This window comes from Amblyomma mixtum, chromosome 3, assembly GCF_055824585.1.
Source record: "Amblyomma mixtum isolate Tamu chromosome 3, ASM5582458v1, whole genome shotgun sequence".
NCBI lineage: Eukaryota > Metazoa > Arthropoda > Arachnida > Ixodida > Ixodidae > Amblyomma > Amblyomma mixtum.
The window spans coordinates 13,857,135-13,882,372 of record NC_143014.1 but is presented as its reverse complement, the minus strand read 5'-3'; the positions used below and the strand labels follow the sequence as shown (position 1 = coordinate 13,882,372).

General features: G+C 50.0%; 1 protein-coding gene across 2 annotated transcripts in view; it reads left to right on the top strand.

Moving 5' to 3' along the window:
* Positions 1 to 20,840, top strand: part of LOC149349271 (mite allergen Lep d 7-like) — a 37,057-nt gene extending 16,217 nt beyond the window's left edge. For both annotated transcript variants that reach the window (XM_089576761.1, XM_089576760.1), the window contains 3 exons: positions 19,181 to 19,240; positions 19,314 to 19,680; positions 20,587 to 20,840. In XM_089576761.1, coding sequence (XP_089432887.1) covers positions 19,186 to 19,240; positions 19,314 to 19,680; positions 20,587 to 20,803 — 639 coding nt within the window. In that variant the 5' untranslated portion in view covers positions 19,181 to 19,185 and the 3' untranslated portion in view covers positions 20,804 to 20,840. The remainder of the gene's footprint in view (positions 1 to 19,180; positions 19,241 to 19,313; positions 19,681 to 20,586) is intronic.
* The last annotated feature ends 4,398 nt before the right edge of the window (positions 20,841 to 25,238 follow it).

The window sequence follows — 25,238 nt, the reverse complement described above, 5'->3', positions numbered from 1 at the left end:
ATTTGAGGATATATTTGAAAACTGCGATTTAGCAGCGCGAGCCCAAAATGTGGCTACCGACAAGATGTCTTACCGGACTCACTCTCTTAAGCGGTACTGACGCTAATGACTGCCAGATAAGACGACCTTATGCGTTTAAAGTAGTTACTTTGGTGCTGAATGTTTTCGCACTATACAACTATAAGAAGGTTGGTCATGCTCAGGCATGGGAATGCTGAAGTGACGCACGCGAAGAAAAATTTTTAGAAGGAAAAAATCTTAATCTGTAAACAATTTTTTGCTGGAACCCGCAATTTACATCCTGTTATACAGGAATGAGCTAAAAATAGGTCATCGTATGTGTAGCAGAAAAAAGAACCGTCATAGGAAACTGCGTTGTGCTTCAAAAGATGCCCCGAAAAACCACAACTGCCGAATTTTTTCTAAATAACCTGATTTGTACCCGAATTTTAGCTCGAGAAATATCGCCCGACTTTTAGCCCCCTAATTCCAGAAAAAAATAAAACAAACCCGAAAACGAAGGGCCCTAATTGTATTGCGCTCTTGTACAGTCACCGCGTTATGTTCGCAGTGTCTTGCTTTGGCTATTGGTGCGAACATGGTAATAATTCAATTTGCTAAGAAAGAACGTCAGTCCGTGCACGCCTGTAGACCTTGCTCACAATCGACAAACACTGATCCAGTGCATCGAATAATCACTGCTTCTTTAGACCTTAGCAATACTGGCTCTCTGGGTCGCGCTACAGTGCTCACTGGACTGTCGTTTACAATTGGAACTAGGCTTAAGATAGTCTTGAGAAAGGGCGTTCCGATAATTCCCTCTCCCGGTGCTAAGGGCTATAGAGGTATGCTAATACACGAGGCAGCGGAGAAATTTATCATGATTGGCTTTTGTAATTTCGATTTATTCTGACTGGTGACATGAGCGGATGCTGAACATCGGTGCAGTTTTGTGTCACTTTCGCCAGAGAGCACAGCCGAACACCGCTGATATCCTGACGAGCAATTGAGCAGCGTGCACAGTCTTCACTTAAAATCAGGATTGTTAACGGAAGATTAGGTAATATCTGGACAGTCGTCCGGCGATCAAACTTGCGTGCACGTTCGTTTGGAAATGTCGCGCAGTGCTGAATGTTGAACAATTTAATAGCTCTGAACGCATATATTCCCACTTTCGGGAAAACGGCTGAGAAAGCGAGGCGTTACTTTGCTTTGGATCTATGTAGTCTGACAACGAGTTATGCGCTCCACAAAGAGCGTCGGGCGGTGCATTTATTTAGAAACTAATAACGTGCAAACGGCTGACCGCAGTTTGTTGACACATTCGAGGTGGTGCGACCAGTCAGATAGAGATGAGTAATTGAGATGGTTTAACCAAGCATTTTCCAGGGCTAACACATACTATGCGCGTTCAAACGAAGTTTTTGTTCCGTCCGACAACTCGTTATTCTCAGCGAGAGCTGGAACAGCGTCTTGCAGCCATCGAAACCAGGAGGCCAAAAGCTGGCGATGATGGAATGGTCACATGACCAAATATGGAGGCGTCATGCTCCCACGATCTAAAGCGTTTATGACCCCCTATCGAACACAGTCTCTTCAAACCACTCTTTACCTTCGCCGCGGAGCTGGCTCCCACATACGAGGTCGTGGAAATCCTCACGCCAACTGGGGCTATGTGCGAGCTCTGTGCCAGGGCCGCGTCGTCCATTAATTCAACTCTGAAAACCGCATCACTCTCCTCAACACCCCAGCCACCTCTACACAGGCTGGTACATCCGCCCAACATCCCACAACCCCGGACCTATCTCTTTGTCTTGGCCGTATTCAGATCACCTGGAATAACACCGATACACGTCTAGATAACTTCTCCCTACTTTCTTTTCCTGTAATCACTCACCCCCGTAAAAGCACAGTTCAAAAAACTAACTATGATTCATTCCGCAAAATTCTCAATTCACACACAACTTCTGCCTTTCCTTGCCCTGACTGGGTTTCATCTTCTCACACGACCTGAGACGCCACAACCAAAACGGAGCGTGCATCGGCCCCTGCCCCCTCACTTGACCCCCACCTCATCCGTCCGTCTATGAAAACGCCGCTAATGGCTCTTTAGGCGGATTAGTCAGCAACCTCGCAACATCCACTTTAAAACCATTTTCGACTCTCTGCAGGCAAAGACCACCCAACACCCGACACCTCTGATCGGAACAGAGTATGCGGTCAGATTAGCGGCGCACTTGACCAGAAGCCAGCCTCAGCTCTCCTCGGATTTTCACTAGGTTTTCTGAACGAAAAAGCGTAGCGTTGAAACAGGACACAGAAAGATGAGGACAGGACGGGGCTACACTCGTTCAGATTATGTATGACCAACTGGCCCCACAGTGTTAAATTTCACTAGGTTCTCAACTCCCTCCCACCCCTACTCTCGATAAATTCATCACTCTTCAAGCCCCTGATCAAAAAACCCAAACCCTAGCTGATATCCCACCCCCTCTTCTCACCCGGCGTATGTCGGTCCTCCTTGCCCTAACGTAGATAGGCTTTTCCCACGAAAGCACTACTCCAGATATTCCAACCCTGACTTTTCTTGGCTTGTCTCGTGCTCCGAATCTTGTTTTGTGCTCCGAGCTTAACCCGAACTTACCCGAGTAACTCTAATTAGTTCAGAGGAACGTCGCGCAATTTACAGCCAATGGGAGCAAGCTCGTGCAAGTTTAAAGGAGCGCCGCGTCAGCTGCAATCAGGAGTAGGAGGGCGTCGCGCCACCTAGGTTACGTAAACTTGCGGTGTCATCACAACATGCCCCCAGCATTTCGAAAAAACTGACCACCATGGCAGGTAAATAACGTCAGCCAACAGTCACCGAAACGAAGGTGGCATTTAGATTCACGAGAGGTTGCTCGGGACGAGCAACATGGGTCGCACAATCCCTATACCGGTGGCTGTGACAGTGGTATGAGGCCTCCCCGAGATCTATGAAGTTAAGAGGGAATTCTGCATATATGGGCATTGAGCTATCGCGTCATACCCATGAGCTTAGGTGTCCCCTCCAATGAACATTGGGTTAACTACGTTAAACCCTAACCACTTATTAGGCTAGACCTTGCTCTAGCCCAGAATTCTAAACGCTGAGCCCAAGGGAAAGACCTGAATCCGCTAAAGACCTCCTATCCCGCACAAACGAATACTGGTCGGAGGCTACATTTCTAATGGAGTGGAAGTCCTCCACCATTGGTCTAATCCTCAAAGCTGGCAAGCCATCTAATCTCCACAACATTCGTCTTATCTCCTTTACTTCTTGTGTCGCAAAGACGGTGGAAAAGATGGTCCTGAACCGATTGCAAGAGCATCTAGATGGCATTGCCTTTCTTCCGCATATTCAAATTGGCTTGCGTCCCATCGTATCCACCCAAGAGCTTTTCTTAATCATCCAAGACTGTTTTGCCTGCCCCACCCCCCTCTTTTGCCGAAGTCCATGCGTTGACTATGGTTGATGAGCGTAACGCCCTTGGTAACATGTATTTATTTCTTTTCTGTATACCTTGTAAGCATACCTACACAATTTGGCCAATGACACTGCGTACGAATAGCATATCGTAATCCAGTGCTGGCCTGTGATTTTATCGTTTTCGACTACGTGAATTTATGCCCACTGATTGCTTCTCAACTTTATTATTCAACCGTTTCTGTCAATTTATTTTGTGCTTAGGTTACACAATTGTATAATTTGACTACTTGGTGCTGGCTTCAATCCTGCTCTTTTTAATTTCCTCTGCAATCGACAGACTGCCTCTGTTCATGTGCAAGTTTGCCTTATTTTCATTCCTATGTGTGTGCTGTTTGTGCTGCAAGTTTTGTAGCGACATTGGCCCAGTCAGGCATTAATTGCTATCGCCTTTTGCTTCTGCCCTTTCACACTACTTATGTACTGTCTTAAGTACAATAAAAAACAAACAAAACAAAACATCCGCCACTGTCATATACTCGAATGCATCCAACAAAGCGCATGCAGCCACAGTACCTACACCTATTTCCTGAATTTTCTGCACGGACGCACAGCCCGATTGCGCTTGCACGATACCTTCACCCTTCAATTTCACTCACTCGTGGCACACACCAGGGTGCAGTGCTGTCTCCAACCCTATTCAATCTCGGCATGACCACGTTAGGTCAGAAATTACCCTCCTCCACTACATCACGTTTGCGGAGGACCTGCCCCTCTAGTGCACCCACGGGCCACCCGGAGAGGTAATGGACACTCTGTAGCAGGGCTTAGACACCATCTCCTCGTTGGCTGGCCTCCAACCTGCCTCTGAAATATATTACTTCTCTTTCTTGCCCCCTGTCAACGTTCGATTCAGTCCACTATTTCCCTTTCCATGAACAGTAAGCCCGGGTAACACCTTGCAAGGTATTGTATATGCAACTCCACGCAAAAACCACGTGCCACTCTGTTAAAGGGTCAGTCTACTCACCGAGATGAGTGTATAAATAATGGCATATTCTGGTAGTTGGCACCCTATAACATCAATAACGAGGGAACTGCTCCCGGTTTAGGCAGGAATTTACATTTCATTTCTGCGTTAAAAGTCGCGTAAAAATGCATGGTGGCGACCCCAAACGTTCATTTTGTTCAAGAAGGTGGTAGTCTTTTTTTGTAGAAGCTTAAGTGAATATACTACGTACCATTTGTATGCCCCAATGTCAGATAAACGCACGTTTTGTTCTAGTAGACTGTAGAAGGCGTACCGCTCGCTTTTTCTGTAAATCACATGAATATTTATAGTTACACGTACGAAAAACACAGGCACATTCCCATTGCTGTAAACAAACCGACTCTCCACTTAAGCCTAGGAGCGGCAGAATCGTCACTCTAATTATTAAAATGAAGCGAATTTATCTCTTATATGTTTTCTTATAGGCGAGATGACACGAAGCGAAAGACCGGCGCCCCATTTATGGCCAGTGAACGCACTGAAAAAGGCAGCAACAACGAGAATTCAGTCCGAAGCGAGAGGTCCGGCTTCGACGGGCGCCGCCATGTTTGTCGCCGCGCGGCGGAAATCCAGATGGTTGAAAGATGAGACTACCATCTCATACAGATGTGTTCCCACATCAATAAATTCTATTTTGAAATGTTCTACCGCACTTCTTGGCACCACAGCTGGCTAAACGGTAATTTGAGTAAAGAGCTATCGGTTGCCGCAAAGAAAATATGGTCGATAAAATTCAGTAGACTGACCCTTTAAAAAATGGTTCGACAGGTTGTCAGACGGCCTATATTACGTATCATACGTTGAGACAAAAAAATCACACCAAGCTGACATCTTCACTCAGTACCCTATGTAAGGCGACCCTGCCGCTCCCTATCCGCACCTCAAACGAACGCTTATACGATGCTGGTCTCTACCTCCCTATCCTCCACCGGGAACGCCAACTTGCTCACCTGTCCGGCACTCTTCAAGCGCGCTGGATCGTGGCAAAAGCTGGCGTCCCCGACGTCGACATTCCACTCAACCTCCTTCCGGCGTCTCCCCTTCCTTTAACCCTCCATGTCGCCCCATTCCCCGTAGCATGTCCACCGGCCTTTACGGGGCACGGTGACAAGCTCAGCCTCACTACCACTCTCCTCCCTTCGCCACACATACGGTTGGGTATGAAGATGCGCCCCACATACAGGACCTTGATTCCGCCGCGTATACAATATATAGTCCGGACTCACACCCTTCTCAAACCTACACCTGAGGCCCCTACCTCAATCCTCCCGGAACCGTCATCCTCCAGCTCCTCCCTAAAGTACATGCCATTCAGACATTCCCACCACTATCCCCAACTCACAATTATGTGGTGTACACTGACTCCCACGCCGCTCTTGGCCCAATTCAGAAACACCTCCCAGACCTGAGAGAGGATCTTGAGGCTGCACTGCTAGTGATCCGTGAAGCCAACGTCACTTTTTGGTAGATTCCTGGCCATTCAAGGATTGCCGGAAATTAACTGGCTAATCAGTTAGGCCGCGACATTCAGAAACGGTAGCCGGCAATAATCTGGGTCAGCCCGCCTACGAAAGCTGGTGTATTAGCCTACAAACACACCATCCGCAACAGCTACAATCAGTTTAAGCTGTACCTTACCAACCTCTCTGCACCATACCAACCACTTGGTCACATCCTTCGTAAATTTCAACCACCCTCCTCACCCCTCCCCGTCTTATACCTATGTACCACCTCCGTTCAGACCCCTCGTGTCACAACTGTCAATCCTTCTATGCGAATTTGGAACATTCTATCTATTCCTGCCCCATCGTTGTTTTTGATAGTCCTTTGTTGGGCTAGTCGGTAATCTATTGAAGCAGGTACCAGTACCACACACAGACAAGGACAGACAGCGCTGCACTTTCCTGTCTGTCCTTTACTGTATGCGCTACTAGTACCTGCTTCCACGTTGTTCGATCCCCACGCCCCACCCCACTGCCCCACTGTCCTCATCCCTACCCCAGCTTCTGGCGTGCCTGGCTGGCGTCTGCCCAACGGACCGATCAGCTGGCGCTCGTACGACGAGCTACCAACCTGCTTAAGGCCGTTGTACGATCGTTTTTCGACCGGATGCGCAAGCATGCGGGTCGCACGTGTTCAGACCACGTGGGCAGAAGGGGTGCTGTCCACACACTTGTCTAGCGCGCCCGAACGAAGCGCTCTGCTGTGCGTTTGACACTCGTCCCGCATACGATACAACTTTTACAAACAATCCTTGGGAATTTGCATCCTCGATAAGGTTAGGTTTCGATCCATAGCCCACTCGTCAATGCCAGAAGTGAATTTCTTGCATGGGTCGCAGCGCTCTGCACAGGTGAGCGGGCCACTGAACGATCACTTTGCTGCTTTCTGGAGAGCCGGACGGTTCCAGCATGTATTCCGATTGGCGCGCCAGGGCATGGCTCCCCTCTAAAGGCGTGCGGCGGTACAGGCATGTGTGTATTTTTCTGTAGAAATTACCTGCATCAATACCCCTGTCAAGCTGGCAAATTAAGTGCACTTGCGGAGAGTGTCACTCGCTATAAATGCACTTAGCCTAAACATCGCAGGTGGATTGTCACTTGAGTGCATTCCGGTTGGATTGAGTTCACGGAACACACACTGAGGGCTGTTATGATTCAGCTTGCGACCCGTCGTTTCACCAGCCGACATGCCGCGCTGAGAAAGCGCCTGCAGGATTTTCTCACGTTTCGCGGGATGGAAATGACCTTCCCGGAGAAGGACGCCGGGGGAGAGCGACGGACGGCGCCAAGGGCGCCCGTTCGGGGGAATAATCAAGGGGCGGAACCAAATAATTACCCGTTTCCGTTAGGAGCCAGCCCCACCGTAGAGAGCTCGCCGCAGTTGAGGTCCGCGGCTTCGCAAGGACCACATATGTTGTCTGTGACACGGAGCCGCTTGCACCACTGTGGCTGCTGCACTGGAAGAATTTGCCGCGGATTTGCAATTTCTCCTCACCCGTTCCCACGGGTTGACTCTGCGACAAGTGACTCCGCGTGCTACAGTGCTGCGCAAATATGATTGGTGCCCATCTTGGGGAAATGTGCCTCGTGTTCGATTGGCTTCCGCCTGATGGAGGGGCGGACCCTTGGGAGATTTAAAGGGCCCCTGCCCACCCCCGGGTACCAAACACTCTCTACCTCTCTTTGAGCGAGCCTCCTCTCATTCCATTCCCTCCTCGAAATTTTTCTCTCCCAACTCCCTCAGTTTTACTATTTTTTTACTTTTTATGGCTAGGGTTCAAGGCTGTCGCCGCACGCTCCCTCCGCAGTTTTTTTTTTGTTCCTTCATGCGGGTTTGTAGGCATGAGCCAGAACAGAAGGCGCTGCGGAAAGCGTTGTGCAGACGACGCGACGCCAAGGCTACGCCCAACCTTCTCCCGTCAGTCAGAACGATGCACCAGTGGAGTGCCTTTAGCGAAAGTAACCCCCCATGACGTCAACGGGGTTCAGAGTAGTGGGGCGGGCCGTTTTTGTTGAAGGAAAGAACGAGCGGGCTTTGATTTGAATTTTCGCAGCTTTTCGGGGCGCGCATGGCTCTAGTATTTTGCAGAGGTTATCTTCGATGTCTCATCTATGCAGTGGGCTTGTTTTTAAAAAATGTCCGGACCCTGGGCAGTGGCCCTTTAAGGACGGTGCTTAGTGCGAAAGGACGCTCTGGGCCCTGTCGAAAAGGCTCATCCAGTCGCTCGACGTTATGAACTCCTAATTTTTACTCTCTCTCTCTCTCTTCCGTATGTAAATAAGCTTCGTAAAAGTGCCATTAAACCCGCTTGTTTTCGTTTTCCCAAATCTCGAAGCTTCAGTCTTTCCCCAGCCCGAAGACTCAACACGCTACCAAACGGAGCCCGGGTCCGAGATAGCCTGTGCGCCACGACAGGGCCCAGTGCGTTCTTCGCTATAGCTACAAGCGAAGCAACACAGCCAAGGAACACGATCAGATGCAACTCCACTGCACGCCGCCATCTTGTTTGTTGTCAGAATTCTGGAGTCTTGATTCGTCTTGGCTTTTCTTCTATTACTATTTTTTATTCAGTCTTAGAAACTGTTTATGCTCGTTTTCTTTGTGCTATCACGTCAGAGTTTCGTCGACCTTACAATTCCACTCATTTCGTTTTTACTGCGAGTGCACTTTCCCGTTTGCACCGCGTAGCCTAAAGTGGGAATCCGAAACCCACTCCCCGTAAGGGGACTTACCTTGTACGTTTATTCTTAATGAAAGGAGTCTCTTGAGTAACACCCCCGTCAAGCGCACAAGTTAAGGTGTACGCAAAGGTATACGCGGTCGCGATGCGATGCGCTTTGCAGTTTCCGAGATAGAAATGGTCACGTATCGTTTCCCACGACATTGCTTCATATTGCCACGTATCATTGTAGTGTTTGTTCGTTCACGCTCAAGGCTGCAGGAAAGGGCTGTTATCATTTTTGTTCGTGACGCGAGAAGCGACCAGTCTAATCTCGATTGATCGCAGCCATGAAAGGCTGCATCTAGGTTTTTCCAGATTACTGTAGATGATCTTGTCCTGCTATCTGGAAGTTTCTTTGCCGGCTTTAAATTGAGCGATGCCGCGAGCGGCGGGCATTCGTAGTTCGACGACCGACGAGCACGTTTGTTGCTTACGCCGCCGCCGAGTGATTCAGTTATTTTGCGGGCGCAAGTCAGCCCAAATAAAGAGCTTCGTTTCCAAGACTGGCTGGTGTCTTCCTGACCAATGGACTGCCGTCACTACAACGTGACATCTGGTGGAGGTGCTGGGTAGCCTCCCATGTTCCGGACACCCCCTACAAGTCGTGACTCCAGCCCTTTGAGTCAACTACCGCAGGACCTGAGTCCAGTCCACCGCGCAAGCCGACGCCTGTAAGGGGACGAGCCTGAGTTCGGGATTCTGCCGGACCCTACCCAGAAGCGAAAGCCAGCAGCAACGTCTACCATGAGCTTGCCCCAGACGATGACTCCAATCATTCTTCAGCAGCCCCGGGTGCCACCAACCTTCGACGCTTCGCCTGGCGCCGACCCCGAAGAATGGCTTTAGCAGTTCGACCGTGTGGCTATCTTCAACAACTGGGACGATGCCACGAAACTTAGGTACGTGTTCTTCGCCTTGGAGGGGCCAGCAAAAGTCTGGTTTGAGAATGAGGAAGCTAACCTCACGAACTGGGAAAATTTCAAGGAGCAGCTTCTAAAGACCTTCACGAACGTCGTGCGAAAGAAGAGAGCCCAGCAGCTGCTACAGTCTCGCATACAACACCCAAACGAGACCGTTGCTGTGTACACTGAGGAAATGAAGCGTCTCTTCCGGCGTACCGACGCAAACATGAAGGAAGAAGAAAAAGTAAAACTGCTCATAAGAGGAGTTAAATAGCAGCTCTTTGCCGGCCTCGTCCGCAACCCACCGAAAACTGTCGCGGAATTTGTAGAAGAGTCATCCACGATGGAAAAAACTCTTGATGCCCGAGCCCGCCAATATGAGCGCCAGCAGCGCGTTTTCTCAGCAAGCTGCCTGGACACCGCTAACAGCAATGACCTGCGGGAGGTTATACGTCAAGCTGTGCGAGAGGAGCTCCGACGATTGCTGCCAACGGGAACGCAGCCGCAACCTTCATCGCTCACTGACGTCATCCGGGACGAAGTTCAACAGGCCTTGGGTGTGACGCCGACACCCATGCAGCCTCTGCAGCCCCCAGCCATGACTTACGCCGCAGCTGTGCGCCGTCCTGCACCTCGACGACGGGACCCAAGCCCCTATCACCCTCAGCCAGCTGCGTTGGACCGCCGCCCACTCGCCCCAACCCGTCCGTCCTACGAGCGACGCGCGCAGCCGAGGAAATGCGACGAGTGGAGAACTCCCGACCAGCGCCGCCCACTATGCTTCCACTGTGGCGAAGCCGGTCACGTCCTCCGGCACTGCCCATACAGAAGACTGGGCATCCAAGGGTTCTCTTACGACGCTCCACGACCCCGACCCGGCCAGCGACCAGCCGAAATCGAGGAGTTTTTGCGTCGGAAAGAATGCTCACCGCCCAGCCGCCTATCACGTTCCCCGTCGCCATCGTCCCCGCGCTTTGTATCTCCTAGCCGAGGTTACGCCGTGCGTGGACGCTTCCCCAGCCCCCGAAGGTTAAACTAAATAAAGCAGCCTCTGGAGGTGAGGTTGCTTCTCAGCGCAATGATGAAGATTCTCCATCGACGCGTACTCAGGACCATGCCTCAACTACGACACAACACCGACGACGACGACACCGACGACGACGACACCGACGACGACGACACCGACGACGACGACACCGACGACGACGACACCGACGACGATGACACCGACGACGACAACGACGCGGCCAGACTTGAAGCTTTTACCGCTGCCCAGTGAAGTAACGTCGCAGTACGCCCACCGCAGCCTCACTACTCGACGAAGCCGAGATCGGACACCGAAGACAACGTACAATACGAGAACGCGAACAAGTGACCTTGAAGTTACGGTCGACGGTCACGCGGTTACTGCCTTGGTGGACACGGGAGCTGACTACTCTGTCATGAGTGGCCCACTCGCTGTCCGACTCAGGAAGGTAACAACAACCTGGGATGGCCCGCTGATCCGCACCGCAGGTGGTAACCTGATTACGCCGTCAGGACGCTGCACCGCGAGAGTTACTGTAAATGGGAGAACCTATGCGACAACCTTCCTGATCCTACAGCAATGCTCGAGAGACGTGATTTTGGGAATGGACTTCCTGAACGAACATCGGGCGATCATCGACCTTCGATCTAAGTCGATCAAGCTTTCCACGGAAAAAGCCATACCTGTTGCGACGGGCGCGACTCATCACGTTGCCTTAAACGTCCTCGATGAAGCATTGAGCGTGCCGCCCCGATCAAGTGTTCTCGTCGGCATAGGTACTGGAGACATCGAAAATGCCGAAGGCGTTATCGAGGGGAACACCCAGTTACTCCTGGATCGAGGATTGGGCGTCGCGAGGGGAGTCGCCGAAATCCGAAATGGCCAAGCCCAGGTGTTGCTAACCAACTTCACGGAAGAATACCGGCATCTAAACAAAGGTACGACGATCGCTTTCCTCGACGAGCTGGCAGACATCAGAGACGTATTTGCCCTACCCGACCAACCCGCAGAACCATCTGACCAAGGCCATATCAACCCACGTTCGACATCAACCCGGCATTACCCCGGAGCAGACAAGACCAAATACGCAGTCTTCTTCAAAGGTACACCGATTGCTTCTCATCAGCATCGAATCTGCGACGAACCCGGCTTGCCAAGCACCGCATTGCCACAGACGAACACGCACGACCACTGCGACAGAGCCCCTACCGCGTATCACCGCTAGAACGCCAAGCTATCCGCAAGCAAGTTGAGGAAATGCTTCGTGATGACGTCATACAGCCATCGAGGAGCCCCTGGGCAGCACCGGTCGTCCTAGTGAAAAAGAAGGTCGGCACCCTTCGCTTTTGCGTCGATTACCGCCGCCTGAACAACATTACGAAGAAGGATGTCTACCCCCTCCCCCGCATCAACGATACACTGGACCGGCTGTGCAACGCTTAGTACTTCTCATCGATGGACCTGAAGAGCGGCTACTGGCAAATTGAAGTCAACGAAAGAGATCGCGAGAAGACTGCGTTCATCACGCCAGACGGACTCTTCGAGTTCAAGGTGATGCCATTCGGCCTCTGCTCTGCCCCAGCGACGTTCCAGCGAGTAATGGATACGGTGCTCGCAGGCTGGAAGTGGCAGATTTGCCTAGTCTACTTAGATGGCGTTGTTGTCTTCTCCTCAAGCTTTGAAGACCACCTCAGAAGGCTTCGGATAGTGCTGGAAACGATCAAGTCTTCAGGCCTGACACTGAAACCAGAGAAGTGCCACTTCGCCTACGAGGAGCTGCTGTTCCTTGGTCACGTCGTAAGCAAGGATGGAGTTCGCCCAGACCCCCAGAAGACGGCTGCGATCGCAGAGTTTCCACAGCCTAATGACAAGAAGGCTATACGCAGATTCCTTGGATTGTGCGCTTATTACCGACGATTCGTCAAGAACTTTTCGCGCATCGCTGAACCTTTGACTCAACTTACCAAGGCTGACGTGCCTTTTAAATGGGAAAGGCCACAAGAGGAAGCTTTCAACGAGCTGAAGCGCCGCTAACAGTTCCCTCCTGTGCTCGGGCACTTTGATGAAAACGCCGAAACCGAAGTTCATACCGATGCAAGCGGGGTGGGCTTAGGAGCGGTCCTCGTTCATAAAAATGGCAGACAGGAGAAAGTTATCGCGTACGCTAGCCGTTCACTGTCGAGAGCCGAAGCCAACTATTCGACGACAGAGAAAGAATGTCTCGCCATTATTTGGGCCACGTCCAAATTTCGCTCCTACCTATACGGACGACCATTCAAGGTTGTGAGCGATCACCATGCTCTGTGCTGGCTGGCCAATTTGAAAGATCCCTCCGGCCGCCTTGCTCGTTGGAGCCTGCGTCTTCAGGAATTCGACATAACTGTAGTCTACAAATCTGGCCGCAAGCATTCCGATGCAGACTGCTTGTCACGAGATCCTGTCGACGCAGCACCCGAAGAGGAAGACGACGACGCTTTCTTAGGACCGGTAAGCGCCAGCAGTTTCGCGCAACAGCAGCACTCGGATCCTGACTTGCAAAGCCTAGTTGATTATCTGAAAGGCAAGACCGCATCGCCTCCCCGAGGGTTCAAGCGGCAACTGTCGTCCTTCGTCCTTCACAATAATGTCCTCCTGAACAAGAACTTCGCGCCGAACAGGACAGTGCATCTTCTTGTCGTGCCCAAAAATCTCAGGCAAGAAATTATGCAGGCATGTCATGATGAGCCGACTGCGGGACATCTCGGGATTGCTCGCACGTTGCACCGCATCCAGGAGAAGTACTATTTGCCACGGCTAGCTACCGACGTTTCCCATTACGTGAAAACGTGCCGTGAGTGTCAGCGACGCAAAACGCCTCCGACTAGACCAGCCGGACTCCTGAACCCCATACCACCGCCAACTAAGCCCTTTCAGCAAATAGGGATGGACCTCCTCGGCCCTTTTCCGACCTCTTCATCAGGAAACAACTTGATCATCGTGGCCACCGACTACATGACCCGCTACGCCGAAGCATAAGCGTTGCCTAGTGGTACCGCAACAGAAGTCGCAAAATTTTTTGTCGAACAAATTCTCCTGCGACACGGCGCCCCGGAAGTGCTCATCACAGACAGAGGAACGGCGTTTACAGCGGAGCTGACGCAAGCCATTTTAAACTACAGCCAGACAAGCCATCGGAGGACAACTGCCTATCATCCACAAACCAACGCACTCACAGAGCGTCTGAACAAGACCATCGCAGACATGCTCTCCATGTACATCGACGCCGAACACAAGACGTGGGACTCCATTCTGCCCTACGTGATCTTCGCCTATAATACTGCCGTCCAGGAGACAACCAGGTTTACCCCATTCCAGCTGGTATACGGCAGGAAGCCCACGACAACACTCGACGCAATGCTCCCGCACGTTTCCGACGAAGACAACCTCGACGTCGCCACCTACCTTCATCGCGCCGAGGAAGCCCGAAGACTTGCGCGGCTTCGCATTCAAGACCAGCAGCACACCGACGCCCGACGCTACAATCTGCGCCGACGAGACACGCATTACAAGCCAGGTGATCGTGTTTGGATATGGACGCCAGTTCGCCGCCGTGGATTGAGCGAAAAGTTGCTGCGACGGTACATTGGCCCGTACAGGGTTCTCCGTCGCATCGGTGACCTCGACTATGAAGTCATCCCCGACGCCACGACAGCATCTCAGCGACGCCGCCCACGCCCGGAAGTCGTACATGTCGTACGCCTGAGGCCATATTATGAACGCTAAAGGACTCGAAGTTTCACTTTCCGTGTTTATTTTCATTTTAAAGCATCGAGACGATGCTTCTTTGGAAGGGGGTAATGCCACGTATCATTGTAGTGTTTGTTCGTTCACGCTCAAGACTGCAGGAAAGGGCTGTTATCATTTTTGTTCGTGACGCGAGAAGCGACCAGTCTAATCTCGATTGATCGCAGCCATGAAAGGCTGCATCTAGGTTTTTCCAGATTACTGTAGATGATCTTGTCCTGCTATATGGAAGTTTCTTTGCCGGCTTTAAATTGAGCGATGCCGCGAGCGGCGGGCATTCGTAGTTCGACGACCGACGAGCACGTTTGTTGCTTACGCCGCCACCGAGTGATTCAGTTATTTTGCGGGCGCAAGTCAGCCCAAATAAAGAGCTTCGTTTCCAAGACTGGCTGGTGTCTTCCTGACCACTGGATTGCCGTCACTACGACGTGACAATATGTCCAGGCGTGCCTGCGATGTCGCAAAGTTTTGTCGCGAATTGATTTGCCATCCCAGCTAACGGAGATTTTAACTTTGACGAAAAACCTCGCAGTTAAAAAATCTTAATGAAAGGGATCTCTTGAGTGATACCCTGGTCAAGCGCACAAGTTCAGTGCACTTACGGAAGACCCCTTTCACTAAGATTTTTTAACTGCGAGATTTTTCGTCCAAGTTAAAATCTCGGTCGGCTGTGATGGCCAACCAATCCGCGACAAAACTTTGCGACATCTCAGGCACGCCTGAACATATGAAGCAATGTCGTGGGAAACGATACGTGACTATTTCTCTCTCGGAAGCTGCAAAGCGCATCGCATCGCGATCGCGTATGCCTTTTCTTTCGATCACCACCAGTCCCCGCGCGTATATACAACTGTTCTCAGAACTGCCTACGATTTCTGTCCCAGAATAGCAGAAGGGTGCCTCCACTGAGAGTTACGTTGTCCCCAACATGCATTAACGATTTCAGAAGGAAGACACGATTCTTATCGCGAATTGTCGGGGCCAATCACGTTGATTAGAACAAGCCAGGTTAGCACTACAGGCTGCTAGCAACCGTCAGTGATTCCAACCGGAATAATTACATTTTCAATAGCTAGCGTTACGCATATGGAATTATTAGTCAGTCATCCTAAATACCACTCTGCAGTGTTTGTACATTGCTGCCACAGAAAAAAATAATTGCACTTGCAGTCTTTCCCCAGTCATGCACAATAGTTATCACTGTAATATGTAAACAGGCCTCCTCCATGGCTCCCCATACTGACTGTTACTGCGAAAGACATATGCTTATCTAATCAATGATAAAAGGTGTGTGTGTGTGTGTGTGTTTACGTCTGAATTATGCACTCATTCAAACTTCACATTTTAGGAAAACACTGCTGTCAAACACGAATGCTAATGCACATGAGAAATTATGACGTTTCCAGCCATTTGGAACAGGTAAAACCAGTTGTATCTACAGCGCCTATGCATTTCACCAATCAGCGAAAGCGCGACAATACTGATTTACTTTTGTCATGCTTTTCAGGCCGTTAGAAACACCAGAATAGAAATTGCACTGTGTGACTGCAAAGGGACCGACACGTGCATCACTGAGCTAAAGGGCACTGCTTTGTTTTTGCACAAGCAAGAATGCAGCATCGAAAACAAGTGTGGGGAGTTCTGCCTGCTAAGGCCAGTCATTGTTGAAAAAACAAGCTGGCGTATGCGTGCAACTCCAAAGCATTGTCCAATGTCACTTTGAATGCAAAACAAAGTAGGTGCCCAGTATTTCGTAAAAAATGGCAGCAGCGGCTTAGCTCAGCTATGCCAGGATGTACGTAGCGAGAGGTACGGTATGTATCCCTGGTCACGTCCAGTTGTTTGGCCCCGGGGTCCGACGACTCGAGTTTTTCCTACGGCGCACAGCGTCGGCCTCGCTCTCTCTGGACGCCATGACAGTGGGCTTTTTCCACCGCCAGCTGCGTGTCGCGCATGCGCAGTCTCTCTCTCGGTCGGTGGCGAGCGGCGCCGGCTGAAACATGGCATAATCGACGCGCGTTCCAGAGACACCGAAGTAATTCTCGGCCTAGTCTTGACAAAGGCTTTTGATAATGTCAAACACGAAGCAATCCTCCGCGGTCTTCATGAAATCGGAGTAGGCGCGTGAACAAACGATTACATCAAGGACTTTGTCAGGCAGAACTGCCTGCATGAAGCTCCAAGACATCGAGTCTCCCGCACTGAAGTTAGGGAGCAGGGGCACGCCGCAGGGCTCGGTTCCCTCCCCGTTCCTCTTCAACGTGGCGATGAGGAGCCTCCTCGAAGCTCTGAGGGGCATAGAGGGGCTAAATTTCAGTATGTATGCAGATGACGTCAACCTCTCGATTAACCAGGGGAGTGATGCGAGTATCGAGGAGCGCCTGCAGGCGGTGGCGGACACTGTCGTTTACTATGCTGCCAGTAGGGGTCTCTCATGCTCTCCGCAAAAATCAGAATTATTCGTCTATAACCCGAAGTCACTCCGATGCAAGCACAACTGGGAATTTGACATTAAAGTAGAGGGTAAACCAGTTATAAAGGTAGGCCAAATCAGAATCTTGGGTATATATTCATTCAGGACAATGGATATAATGATGGGGCAATCAAAAGGCTAGAGGGATTTGCCACGCGAGCCCTCGGCATATTTAGAAGGGTCGCGCTGAAAGGACGAGGCCTGAAGGAAAGACGCTTCCTTAAACTAACCCAAGCATACGTAATAAGCCGCGTAAGCTATGCCACGCCTTTCTTAAACGTTAGGGCTGAGGAGAGGAAGAAGCTAGATTCGCTCATTCGACGGTGCATAAAGAGGGCCCTGGGCTTACCAATTAGCACCTCCACAGAGAAGCTCCTCTCTATGGGAGTGCACAATACCTGGGACGAAATAGCGGAGGCTGTCAGAATTTCACAGCTCGAAAGATTAAGCCGTACAAACACGGGCAAAGCCATTCTTGAAATGGTAGGCCTGCAAACAGATAAGGGACTACGAGCCAAATCGAGCATTCCGCAGGACTGCCGTGAAAATCTAATCATTTCCCCAATCCATCGCGAATAACATGCATCCCATATTCAACACTGAGAGGAGGGAGAAGAGAGCACAAGCAACGATGGACAGCAAATCGGGTGCGGCGGTCGCCTCAGTGGTCGAGGGCCGCGGTGCCCCGGTATCGGCAGCCACCATTAGCAGTCGCAACACGGAAACAGCTGAAGAAGTTGCGATAGCACTCGCTTGCGTTGGAACGGAAGCGAATTTTATAATTAGCGATAGCAAAATGGCCATCTATAATTTTGGAAAGGGTAGGATCTCGCCGGAAGCGGCAAGGATTCTGGCCAGTAGACGGCTAAATAGAAAAATTATCCTAATTTGGACTCCCGCACATGCGTCCGTTCCTGGCAACGACGCGGTCCACGAGTTAGCCCGAGCTCTGTACTTCCGGCTAGCTGTGGAGCCGCCTGACTACCGGCACAGGTACGGGCGTCTGCAAAGTTGTACGGAGATTGTCGAAAATTATACGTTACAGAGGAGACTGGTGCCACCACCGGATAAAAGTCTAAACAATAGGGAGGCAGTCGCATGGCGGCGCCTCAAGGCTGGGAACTTCGGAAACTCGGTCTGGGCATATGATGTTCAGAGAGATGAGAAACAAAACGATAAGTGCGAGCACTGTGAGGCGAGAGGGACCCTCGACCACATAATCTGGGAATGCGCTAGCTCCCCAGGGGCTAAAGCAAATATAAATTGTAGAGAAACCTGGGACGCCCTGCTGCGGAGCGAGGCCCCTGCTCCACAGCAACAAGCCATCCGCCTGGCGGAAGAAGCCGCGAGGAGTCAAGGCCTCTTCGCCTGCTTCTAATCGTGGACGTCCCGGCCCCTGTCACCCAGGCCTGCGTGCTGGGGACGGGGAGTAGGGGGCCTCCTTATCTGATGGAAAATAAAGTTGCCATCATCGTCATCATCCGGAAGCTATGACGTCAATCGGCGGCTCCTCTCGGTTGGGTGCGAGCGGCGCGGCGCACCAGCTGCGGGGCGGTGACGTCATTCGCCTCCTCGCTCATGCGCACAAGTGGCGCCGAAGGCCCACAGCGAAGCAGCGAGGCTGCGGGTAATGTAGCTCTCGCTGCAAAATCTATACATGTCATCCTCATTACTGCTAATATGTCGTAGCCAGTAAACTCGCGTACAGCTAGACGAAATGTAAGAACAAATTTAGAGCGTTTACAAGGTGATGGCTGCTGGCTTAGGCTCTGAAGGAATACTTCGTACAGCCAGAGAAACAGGACACGATGACCATATCGTGTGGTTACCTCGAGGAAACCTTATCATCTTAACCAGAATTTGAAATAAAGTACGTATTGCCAGTCTGAGGTGTGATGTCGCAAAAAAATGAAATTAAAAATAACCGCTTAAGTATGTCACGGGAATACATGTGTACGTTCTCTGACACTGCTTTACGGCAAAGTTCAATTGTAATTTTAGTTTTATTAGCGAGACCCGGCGTAGCCTCTCCGCAGCTCCTATGAACTTGGAACCATGTAAGAGACGTTGGCCCATTGGTCATCCATATGGGCCCCACCTTCACTGTCACAACAAAAATATTTGTGCATATTTCATCTCAACAAACTGCAACCGCAGCACCTCTTTGACGGAGATATATCACGCTTTACTAGGTGTATTAGGCTACGTGTATTACCGACGGCCAGCCCAGTTCGAGCGTTGCGGTTAACAAGCCTCGACTTATTCCCCTCGCAGCGGCCATGTCCATGCTGCCCTGGCTGCTGTGCTTCATTGCCACCGCTCTGGCCTCTGAGAGTGAGTACCGCCTTTGGTTCTCCTCCCCCGCTTTTTTCTCTTTCTGAGATTTGCCGCCCTTGAAATGCTGCAGACCAGAGCGTGGCCGAGCAGCACGCCAATGAGGTGTTCGACCAGATCCTTGAAGGCGTGAGCCAGTCGGAGCGGCTCGACCCGCTGCAGCTGCCCGAGCAGGTGGCCAGCTTCGACCGCACTTTCCTGGTGCGCTTCCACGGCGAGACGCGCCTGTACAACACCACGCTCACGGGCCTGTCAACGGTGCGGCGCACGGGTAACTGCCGTTTCCAGATGGACGACAAAGGCCTGGACGTGCTTGCCGACGTGGGCGTGGGCGCCCTCGACTTGGACAGCAAGGCACACGTCAAGTTCATGGGTCGTGGACCCACGGTCGACCTGCACGTGCACATCGACTACGTGCGCGTGCTCCTCGAGGCGCTCCAGTGAGTGCACAAGGCCCCGCGAAGAGGTTGAGCGTACAGAAAATTTGCTTCAGCAGGCCTTGGAACAATTCTACCTCTATGAACGTTGCTCAGAAAAATATCAAAACAGCGACTGTCATGGTACTAGTCTTACCACGTTGAAAACGGTCGACGTTCCCGGATTAGCACACCATGCACCTGGGCTGCGTATGAACTACAGGTTACTTCCGTTCTGAGAGCGCGGCAGCCATTTCTGCTCTCAAGTCTGAATAGAGTGTTCACTCTTAACACAGTGGGCTATCTTGAATGCATTCTAGTTCGAGCCACAAATTAGCCCGCCTTTCGCTGTTACGTATGCTGCTCTTAGGCATATTTCCCCTGTGGTTTTATCTGTGCACTTGCACACAACGGCCGTCTCCAGAGTGCACGTTTAGGTGCCTCAAGACTTGGCGCCCACTCATTGATGAAAAACTGTGCTCAAGAAAACAGACCAGCAAAGGCGCAGGCATTGTTCTAATTGGAGTCATTTGAACCGCACGTCATCCATACTGGCCGACGTGCATCTTGCACTGTGGTCTATACAGCGCCCTGGGACTGAAGACGTTAATGAACCACCTAATATGCGCACTCTCCGAAACATGGTGTAAGCACACCATTTTGTGTTCGAGACATTGCACGTATGCCCCGTTTTCCCGGACATTCAGCAACTAACGTCATCTCTTGGCCACGAGTAGCGAACAACGCGTAAATGAATGTACATATTTTAAATTGAGAAACCTAGTTAGCCTCTAGTGGTTCCGCGAAAATGGTGACTTAAAAAATGGCATAAGCTATTTCCGATGGCCATAGTGAGATGGTTCAGCGCCACGACGTGGAGGCAACCAGAAGCGTTTGATAACAATAGAGGTGCTTCTTCCTCCGACGCAGGGTGGACGGCGTGGTGCAGCTTCGCCAGTTCAAGGTCCAGGAGCTTCTGGGCTTCGCGCTCAAGATCAACGGTCTCGGGCCGCTCAGCTACATGTTCAACTTCTTTTCCACCTACTTCACGATGCTCTTCAAGGGCATGGTGCGCTCGCGTGTCGAGAAGGTGCTCAGCGCGCAGATCGAGAAGAAGATCCGCGAGCTCAAGCAATCGCTCCTCTGAGAGCGGCCAATAAAAATAAATAACAAAGCATGCAACACCAGTGCGTACTGTAGGCAGTGGTATGTTGTTCTCTAAGTGGAGAATATTTGACAGCGCTTCCTGATAAGTCAACAGTGGGAAGGTTTTTCGAGAATGGTAACAGATGGAAAGATGGTGGCAGAAGGGGGTACACTCATGAAACGGGCGCAGCCACGTGCAACTATGTATACCTGAGTTAGCCCAAAACAACATTTGAAAGAACCAAGAACTTTAAAAGTTTTGTTGACCACACGTTGTAGTGAATATATTTGTCAGCGGTTAAGTAGACCCCGCAGTTGCTTAGTGTGGGCTTCTCTTTGCTGACGCTTGTGAAGTTACGCGACGTTTCGTAGCGTTATACCTCATTTTTTTTTTTCATTTCACTTCATTTATTTTCTCTTTAGGGGCCTGAAGGCATTACACAAGTGCAGACAGGTAAACATGTTTAAAATTTCTTGAACAAACTCGAAAAAAGGAAAGGAAAAAGCAAAAGACAACGCAAACAAGCATGAAAAAAGAAAAAAAAAAGAAAAAATACAGCAAGATGCAGAAATAACAGCAATCAATAAGAACCCGTACAATGCGAAAATAAAGCATGTGGTGCCGTTTGACCAGGCGAAATGATGTATTAGCTAATATGACTTTTCAGTTTATCGTGGACGTTAGGTTTGTCTATGCACGTTACTATGTTATTGGCTAAGGAATTTCATAATACTATTGCATGGGGGGAAGAATGAACTATTCATTGATAGGGTGTGGGTAGGAATGAGTGTTAAAGACTGACTGTGATTTAAACGGGAAGATCTCCTTAGAGGTGTCGTTACGTGTCTGGACAGTGGGTGGTAACAGAACGTATGAAAAAGCCAAAAACGAAATATAAGCCGGCGTGATGCGAGGGGTCGGAGTTTAATGTTGCTTTTTTTATGAAGTGACGCTGAATGGTTTTAAATAGGTCGAGATGATAAATCGTGCCGCGCGGTTTTGAATGGCTTCTATCCTATCGGCGAGGTATGTTTGTGATTGATTCGAGGTCATCATCATCATCAGCCTGACTACGCCCACTGCAGGGCAAATGCGTATCCCAGCCCCGCTGCGGTGGCTCAGTGGTTACGGCACTCGGCTGCTGGCCCGAAAGGCGCGGGTTCGACACCGGCCCCGGCGGTCGAATTTCGATGGAGGCGAAATTCTAGAGGCCCGTGTACTGTGCGATGTCAGTGCACGTTAAAGAACTCCACGTGGTCGAAATTTCCAGAGCTTTCACTACGGCGTCCCTCATAGCCTGAGTCGCTTTGGGACGTAAAACCCCAATAAGCAAAGGCCTAATCCCGTGTCTCTCCGATTAACCCTGTCATCTGCAAGCTGCAGCCACCATATCCCCTCAAACTTCTTAATCTCATCCGCCCACCAAACTTTCTGCCGTACCCTGCTACGTTTGCTTTCTCTTGGAATCCACTCCGTTACCCTTAAGGACCAGCGCTTATCTTGCCTTTGCATTACATGCCCTGCCCAAGACCACTTCTTCCTCCTGATTTCTACTAGGATGTCATTAACCCGCGTTTGTTCCCTTACCCAATCTGCCCCCTTCCGGTCTCTTAACGTTGCACCTATATTTTTTATTTCTATAGCTCGCTGCGTTGTCCTTAACATAAGCTGAAACCTTTTCGTTAGCCTCCACGTTTATGCCCCATAGGTCAGTACTGGTAAGATACTGCTGTTGTATTATTTTCTCTTCAGGGATATTCGTGAACTACCGTTCATAATCTGAGAGAATCTGTCATATGTGCTCCACCCCATTTTATTCTTCTTGTTACTTCCTCCTCATGATACGGATCAGCGGCCACTACGTGCCCTAAGTAGACGTATTGCCTTACAACTTCTAGCACCTCACTAGCAATTGCGACCTGCTGTTTTCTTGCGAGACTGTTGAACATTACTTTTGTTTTCTGCATGTTCATTTTTAGACCCACCGTTCTGCTCCGCCTGTCTAACTAAATGGTCGTACTTTACAGCCCATCTCCTGAGTGACTTAGCAAGGCGTCATCAGCAAATTGCAAATCACTTAGGCATTTACCATTAACTCTCATCCCCAACTGTTGCCAATCCACGCCTCGGAACACCTCCTCTAAACAGGCGATGAATAGCATTCACGAGGTCATGTCTCCCTGCCTGACGCCCTTCCTTATGGGAATTTTATTGCTTTCTTTACCAAGTAATATGGTAGCTGTGCAGTCGTTATAGTTGACTTCCAGTATTTTCACATACGACTCTCCTACGCCCTGATTGCGCATTGCCTGCGTGACTGCTGAGGTTTCAAGTGAATCAAAGGCTTTCTCGTAATCAATGAAGACTATATTAGGGGTTGGTTATATTCTGTACTTTTCCCTATCACCTTATTTATAGGGTGAATATGGTCTATTTGTCGAGTATCCTTTTCGAAAGCCTGCCTATTGATTTGGTGGATTGAAGTCTAAGGTTGTCCTAATTCTATTTGCGATTACCTTAGTAAATACCTTGTAGGCAACAGACAGTAAGCTGATCAGTCTGTAATTTTTCAAATCCTTGACAACTCCTTTCTTATGAATTAAGATGATGTTAGCGTTCTTCCAAGCTTCTGGTATGCTCAAGGTCATAAGGCATTGCGTATACAGGGTGGCTAGATTTTGTAGCACCATCTCCCCTCCGTCCTTTAAGAGATCTGCTGTTACCTGATCCGCAACAGCGGCTTTCCCCCTTTGCATGGCTCTTAAGGCTTTCTTTACTTCCTCCTTCGTTACTGGCGGGTTGTCCCACTCCTGTGCTCTACTGCCTCTCTCACTTACGCTACAGTCGCTACTGTACAGTTTGTGTAGAACTCTTCGGCTACTTTAACTATCTATCCATACTGCTAATGACTTTTCCCTCTTTGTCTTTTAGCACATTCATCTGGTTTTTACCTATGCCTAGTTTCCTCTTCACTGCTTTTAAACTACCTCCGTTCTTTGGAGCATGCTCAATTTTCTCTATATTAAACTCCCCTATGTCGGCTACCTTGCGCTTATTTATTAACTAACTTTAATAGCTATGCCAGTTCTATTCTGCCGCCGCGGTGGCTCAGCGGTTATGGTGCTCGGCTGCTGACCCAAAAGACGCGGGTTCGATCCCGGCCGCGGCGGCTAGAATTTCTTTGGAGGAGAAATTCTAGAGGCCCGTGTACTGTGCGATGTCAGTGCACGTTAAAGAACCCCAGGTGGTCGAAATTTCCGGAGCCCTCCACTACGGCGTCTCTCATAGCCTCAGTCGCTTTGGGACGTTAAACCCCATAAACCAAACCAAGCCAGTTCTATTCTGTCCGAGGGCATAGAGGCTTCCACGCTTTGGCGTTTCTTGATCAGATTTTTCGACACCTTAAATAGCTTGCCGGTATCCTGTCGAACCTTCCTACTTCTACGGCACACTCCGTAATGATAGCTGCGGGATTTGCGTTCATTGTTTGAGCATTAAGATTGTCTTCCTCAGTTAGAGCCGAATATCTGTTCTGCAGCGATATTCTTAATTCCTGTACTTTCGTTCTTACCGCTAACCAGATTCCAGATAGCTGATGCATATTCAAGCTCTGGTCTGAGGAACGTTAAATAAGCCAGTCTTTTGATTTCAGATGATGACAAGCTTAAATTACGTCGCAAGTTGCCCAAGGTGCGCGAGGCTTCGGTGAAGATGCTTTCGATATGCGACACCGATGATAGCGATTCTGTCACGTGGAGACCAAATGTTTATATTTTGTTGTTTGTGCAACAGGGACTGATTTAAGATAGTAGGTAGTGTCTGTCGTGCTATGAAGGCGGGAAATGTCATTACCTTGCATTTGTCGAAGTTCAAAGTCATGAGCCAAGTTTCATATCAAAGTGTGGTAACGTTTAGGTCTTGCTGGAGAGCGCAGGTGTCATCTTGGTTGATTATGGTGCGGTATACGGCGCAATCGTCTGCGAACAATCTCAGTTTAGTTTTGTCAGAGGTGTAGACTAGGAACAACAACGGAGACAGCCCGCCGCACTGAGGAACACCCGATGTCACTCTCGAGAGAGGAGAGTTGCAGTTGTTAGCATATGTGTCCCTTTCAAGAACTGCTCAATCCAGGATAACAAATTTTTGTGTTACTCCAAAGCTGGACAATTTTAGCAATAAATGATTACGGCAGACACGATGAAACGCCTTCGAGAAATCTAAAAAGATGGAATCTATGTAGTTAAAAAAAAGGTCGGGGTATGGCCGGTTGTTCTGATCTTATGCTGGGCACTTAACGTCTTCGTCCACTCGTCCGGCGACACGTTGCCGGTTGGGGCAGCAACTCCAAACTGCTTGAGAAGCAAAACACTGATTTATTGAATACGGGACCGAATACAAGAACTTGGAGAAAAAGGCGGTTTAGAAAAAGGCTTTT